A 7,070-nucleotide genomic window follows, 5' to 3' on the forward strand; every position below is an offset into this window, starting at 1 on the left:
ATTCCTGAGGATACTGGAAGGTTACCAGCTTATTTGGAATAAGAGAATACACCACTTTCTGATGAACTGTGTTTGTAAACTCTTAACTATAAAAAAATGTTTAATAAAGTTTTTTGAATTAGCTGCTATTTTGAGCAATCCTCACTGATTTTATTCTTCATTATTACAGATAATGAAAGTCTACTGTAATGGAACAGTCATCCCACCTGTGCCTAGGTCTCACAAATGGTATCTTCCCCTCAGGTTTTCTGGCTGTAGTTTTATAACCATTTCTCATATGCCTCTTGTGTACATCAGGCATTGGGCTGCCTTATCCTCCTTCATTTTTTCACCCTAATGGAGGACCACATCAAACCAGTAGAAAGACTGATGACAAACAAACAAAATAAGTGGCAGAGTAAAAATTATGAAGCTCCTCATTATGCAATTTTCTCCAGCCTATCATTTCTTTCTGTCTGTCTTAGGTGTGCATATTCTCAGTACTTTATCTTAGTATTCTTTCATTATGGTTACAGCAAGTTTCATACCTACACACAGAAGAACAGGTAAATACATGGTTCACTTCTTGGATATGATTTTGACATTGCATATTAGCTGAAAAACACTCAGAATAACCTGAAATGACTGCAAAAATGGGGGGTGGGGATGTGTTCAGGAAAATGGAAAATGCAGGAAAAAGGAAGAAACTTTTTTCTCTTCCTCTTAAGCCACATGAATCACAGTTTGGTGCTGAAGTAAATCTATAGTTTATTTTTCCTCAGTAAAGAATCAGCTTCATATGATGATGCATTCCTCTAGTCAGAGTACATGTCACATTCAGTCAATAATTCAGAACAATTTGGATTTTACTTTTAGTTACATCATGAATAAGGCAAGGCTATCAAGGAATAGAGAATGTTTTGATGTTAAATCTTTTATTATCCATCTAATTATTATAAAAGTGTAAACAGTGCTATTTAAAACAATATTTCTGACAGAATTTTACTTGTTAACTTTAAAAGTAATTTCCATTTAACATAATTGACCTATCAAGTGGTGGGCCAATTCCAGTGACTAGGCATTGGGGAGGCATCAGCAACAAGTGACTGACATACAATAATTGGAACAGGAATAAATATTACAAGTACACCAGAGTCAGTCAGTTATCTTTTATACATTGCATTATACATAGGTCATAATTAAAATAAATGACACTGAGGTGTAAAAGGAAACTGATACAAATCTAGATGTTTATATTAATGTGCTTTCAAAGTCTAAACAAGTGCTGGGCATAATATGTTTGCAACACTATATATAACATAGTGAAAATTAAATGTGAAAAAGGATAAATGTAATCCATGCTTTTGTTAGCAAAATTAACACCAGCTCTTTACCAAAAAATTTAGAAGTTCAAATTTTATCTCCATATATCAGTTGTGCCTGTCAGAAGGTACTAACAGTCTCTGCACCCACTGTCTATATTCTGTTGAATCAAATAGAGAAATTATGTTTATGACAGCTTTATGGCATACAGCATCTAGTACTTATAGTAAAGTGAATATGATTTTTTTTTAAAATTTTGAACAAAAACTGCTTCAAACTTTCTGTTTAAATGAAAGGCCTAAGTTTCATTGATATGTATGTTCATATGCCATAATACTGTTTTTTAGACACATTGAGTAATGAGGAATGATGTAGAGCATCACTGGTTTTGACTGTGATGTAGGACCAACACCTTAGGCACCCATTTCACTGTTCACCAAAATAAAATGACAGTGTGCACCAAGATATATACCATGTAAGCAAATATACAGTTGTGACAAGGAATACTGCTTCACCTTCAAATTAACTTAAAAGAATCAGTATACTGCCTCATGTGAAACCTTTCAATTTAAATACTATATCAGGCATTACATAAAAAAACAACACTTGGTAGATGTTCATGTTTTTATTCATAATAAAACTGTTACTGTACTTAAAAACATTCTGAACACATACATGGGTATAAAATGAACTTTACTATTCTGTACAACTAACACATATGTTGCTTGTCTATTACTATTTGTATCATGAAACTACTTGCAAGAAGGCAGTTTCATACAGTTTACATTTCACAGGTTACATATCACAATAAAATACTGACAATGCATGTGTCACTAGCTTAAAAGTGAATAACCAGTAGCACTCATCATCAAATGGGTGCTCAACTTACATTAACAAGACATTCAAATATAATTCAACATTTCAAAATACTGTGTGCAAAGTTTGTGTTCATACACAGTGCAATTTTTCAAACTACTAAAGATGACTCTTCAGAGAATACTGTGGCCAGAGTGACAGCAAAGTACTAGAAAATTTGACATGGAAGAGTATCTGTATACAGTTCTTTTTACTACAATAATTTTATTCACCGTCTTTACACAGGCTTATAGATTGTTAAAATCACATAAAATTATAACATTTCAACATATGATATTGTTACATTTTAAAATGACGACATGTTTCGATGTTCATTCCATCATCGTCAGGTCTATCAATTAAAATTAAAAACTGTTGCACTTGCTGCCCTGCGTATACTGATTTGTTCTACCCGTTAGATTTTATTTGTTTAACCTCCAGGCTTCTTCCATTTAATTTTTGAAGACTGCGCCTGGATGTCTTAAATCGGGTTGTGTGTGAGGTGCGTGTCCGATATTACGGAGCTGTAGACTGCAGTTGCAATGTAACAATATCATATGTTGAAATGTTATAATTTTATGTGATTTTAACAATCTATAAGCTTGTGTAAAGACGGTGAATAAAATTATTGTATTGAAGAACACAAGCATGACGCAATTAAGATATAAGTTCTTTTTACTATTCTCTTAAAATACATATGGTGCTAACTATAGGAAAGCTGTCAAGAAATGTTATCAAAAGTAGGGATCTAAGTGCTAGTGTAAAGATGTTGGAAATGAAACATGAAAAGTCATTAATCTGTTTCTTTCCCACTCACACACACATAGACACACAATTACATCATACACAACTCTACGCAAGCTACAGGTGTTTTAACTTAAATCTTAAACGTTAGCCAACATTACACTTTAGCAGTCCTAAATAACATACATTGTGAGGCCAGTCAAGATATAAACCAGGGTGATTCTGTGTAGATACTAATTTCACTGCACAATGTGAGTTATATTTAACAAGTGAACCTATATTAAAAACATTACAACGGATGGATTTGTGCTTCAGTGTCATAAATCTATATTTCAGAAAAAACACACACACTGTTCTCACGCACTCAATAACATTTGCCCGAAGCACCAAATGTACACAAACAAACCAACTTATTTCTGCTGAGGTTCATGAAATGACCCAACTCATGGCATAATGTAAATGCAACTACACAGCAATTAAGATTCACAAAAAACACTATTCACACAGGTATACATCATCCACAAATCAGCATGCTTAACATACGTGTTCCCTTCACTGATAAAATGCATCACTTCAACAAATCTAAATAATTACATAAATATTGAATGATTATTTAGATTTAAATGAAAATTAAAAATCAAATGAATGTAAACTGGCACATTCTAGTGGACACCACAAGAATAGTTTTCATTTCAGACAATAATATTAGCTACTGATGGTACTGTGCACTATGTTATGATGGCAAATGATACAACTTACATTCCCAACTTAATGAATACCAGACTTCAGATCAATGACATTTATGGGATTTCTGTTCAACTAGCATATTCCAATTTTAGCATATCACCAAAGAAAAAGCAGATATTTTCAGTGGATGGGCTACTGGGCTACAATAATGAGAGATTCACCCATAACTGATTATTTAGGACTGGGCTACAAGTGATCACAGTACCATTTTAGCCATACTAAGGTATACAGAAAAGCTGTAAGAATCTGGATTCAATCCTTAAGTCCTTTATGTGTCACATATGAGGTTTCTTATTTGGAACAGTTTATCAAACATTATTTTCATGATGTAGATAGATGCTTGAAAACAAAATTCTTAATATTGACAAGATTCTGTGCTAAATTTTTACTAGCAGTTATTCTTGGAATTAAGAAATTGTGAGTATTATAGGATACAACAGTTGAAAGCACTGCTGTGGTACATTTTCAGGAGTAAAAATCAACATTGCACACAAATTTTAATGAAAATGTAAATAAATGTCATTAAAGTCTGATAGATGGCTGATGCAGGTACTTGCCAGTTTATCAACAAATTACTTCAAAGTTCAAGCATCTTCTTAAATAATTTCCTCATTTGGAAAACACTTTTAAAACAACGAAAACAGTGTGATGTCCACATTTCAGACCAATTGCTATCAAAGGTACACAAAAATCAACCCCCCCCCCCCCACATACACAAAAAAGATAGGCTTTTTATGTAATTGGGACTAGGTACCGTGCGATAATGAACATAGCTTTCAGTTTACGAGATAGGATGTTAGTTATGAAATGATCAACAGCAGCTGACTCAGTTTTGAATATGCAAATTATTATCACATAGTACATCACAATTTCCATTATCAAATACAATTATTATCACTATCTAAACTCACATCACCATGAAAACATCAAATTCTACAATTATTAATTGCTGTGAAAAATTTTACAAGTTGAGCAGAATAATTATTTGCTTTGTGAACAGTACTTGATCACTGAGAAATAATTTCACTTTTGTGCATGATAACAAACACAAAACATTCAAACACCCACTCATTCCGATATGTACATAGCATACTCACTTGTATATAATTAACAGGTACATATTTGTTGGATTGCACCGAAATGAGTTGTTTCAGTAGAGGAAGTTGCTTATATAACCCATGTTATTCACAATGCAGTGTTCCACAAATCCATTAACTGAACAACCAAGCAGGCTGTCACTAATTCAAATTACAGAATAACCCTGGTTTAAAGATATCAACAAAATTTCAGAACATTTAATGAAAAGTCTAGTCTGTGACAAGTAACTTCAAAACTGATAAATGCAAGTTTTGTCAAAAAAAACAATTTTGGTGCTCTTTTCATATTAAAAGGAAATTTCCTTGTTCATATTTAACTCACAGCTACCCGAATTTGAGCACAGTATAATTATTTCCAAATGCATTTTCATTAAATTAATTTTAAGCATTTTCATCTGCTGTTGGAAGCCAAAATGCCATATTGGTACATGCTGATGCAAGCATCATGTACTTTGGATTAAACTGAACACACTGCACTGGTGCAGGATGGTCAGCATTAAGGACACACACTTTGTAGCCTGTGTCTGCATTCCATACATGAACTCGTCCATCTGTAGAGCCACTAAAAACAAACTGTGAATCAGGACTGAAGGAAGCCTCAATAGGGATCCCCTTGTTGTTGAGGTGACCAGTGAATGTCTGCATTGGAGTTCCATGAAAAGCATCAATAAGCCGAATAATGGAGCCATTTGTTGAAATTAAGATCGTCTTCCCATCCCGACTGAACTTCAGACCTGTCCAATCACACTCCTTTTCTTGACTCAACTTGAATGTTATAAATGGACCTTTGTCAAATGACCTCAGATCATACAGCTTAATACTCTCTGAATTAACACCGGCTGCAAATATAAGCCCTTCTGGGTCATATGCTGCAACAGGCCGACCTGAAAGATGCATAAGTCCTTGGCAGTTTGGAGATCTCAAGTCCCATAATCTGAGGGTCTTATCCAGTGACCCAGAAAGAAAAGTATCTTCCACAGGAGAAATACAAAGTGATACAACCTTCTTTGTATGCCCAGGGAAGTACCTGATGTATTTGTTATCATGGAGGGATAAGTATCTTATTGTATCATCTACTTTTGTTGAACTGTGAACAGCAGTATTTTTTGCATGTGTGAAGTGGATAAGGTCCACTCCATACTTTTTACTGTTGACAGTTCTCATCTGGGTTCCCTTCTCACAGTCATAAATTACAATTTGATCATCTTCGCTGCAAGAAATCAATGTGTCTCCGCTTGGGGAAAAGTCAATGCTGTTTATTTTATCGGTGTTCTCCCGAAACACCTTAGCAACTTTAAAACTTCGAACAACGTGATCAACCAACTTCATTTTTGGGGTTAGGATTATTTTCTTAAGGTTTCCTATTGTAAAAGAACTGGTATTTAGTCAAATCTCTTCTCAGCAATGCAGACTCCGTGAAACAAAGAACAAACGCCGATCAACTAACAGCACCGTTCACAAAAGGCAGGAGCATTCCGTACTTCTCTCCGGTACTATATTTGCGTACATTACTAAGTACAATGTTTAAACATATAGTTTTTCCTGTAAGACATACAATTTGGAAGGAGCACAAAATTTATGACTATTTGTACCAGTTCCAGCTCCCCCTCCTTAAACCGTCAATTAGCATCCACGAGCATCCACTCAATGTTAACACAGACCTCTCGATCACAGTATACCACAATCGATCGTTAAACACGTCCATACAAATATTCTCTCAATTTCTCTGCTGTCACTGCTACGAAATAATGCTGCATAACCTCGAGCAGAGATTGAACACAACTGTTTCCACCAAGGATACTCAATGCGTGGCACGAACAATTAATTCATATTTACAGTATCGCCACAAGAGTGCAGGCAATGCAGCAATTACATTGGCAAAAATTACATTTAGAAAACCAAGTAAATATTATTTGGAATTACTGTTACACTATGTACATAAAGATATGGCCACTTCAACATTTACTGGCGCCTATTAAAACACTTCTCAGCCTCTTATACGTGCTTGCCTATCAGTGTTATAATAATGTCTCTCACTGTAATAAAAACAATAATAAATAACTTGTTTAATGCAAAATGGTCATCGACGCATATCTTATATTATATATTATCTTACTATAAAAATTTGTGATTCCTCGTTGTCTTCAACCAATTTGTCTTCAAAAAATGACGTCATCAACAATGCCAACAGATATTTGTTTACTCGACATTGTTGTGGAACACAACAATGCCGTGTAAACAAATATATATTGGCATTGTTGAAGTTGACACAACAATGCCGAGTAAACAAATAACGCTTCACAACAAAAGAAATCAAAGAATATC

The 7,070-nt window shown here is 34.3% G+C and overlaps 1 protein-coding gene across 1 annotated transcript; it reads right to left on the reverse strand.

Moving 5' to 3' along the window:
- Positions 1–1,912: 1,912 nt before the first annotated feature.
- Wdr82 (WD repeat domain 82) lies at positions 1,913–6,879 on the reverse strand. Its single transcript, XM_022079709.2, has one exon. It carries the CDS (start codon positions 6,072–6,074, stop codon positions 5,127–5,129), a length of 948 nt encoding a protein of 315 aa, XP_021935401.1. The 5' UTR covers positions 6,075–6,879; the 3' UTR covers positions 1,913–5,126.
- Positions 6,880–7,070: the final 191 nt, after the last annotated feature.

Source organism: Zootermopsis nevadensis, unplaced genomic scaffold (assembly GCF_977971745.1).
Source record: "Zootermopsis nevadensis isolate Lab colony 2312 unplaced genomic scaffold, Znev_1.0 Znev_ptg000016l, whole genome shotgun sequence".
Taxonomy (NCBI): Eukaryota; Metazoa; Arthropoda; class Insecta; order Blattodea; family Termopsidae; genus Zootermopsis; species Zootermopsis nevadensis.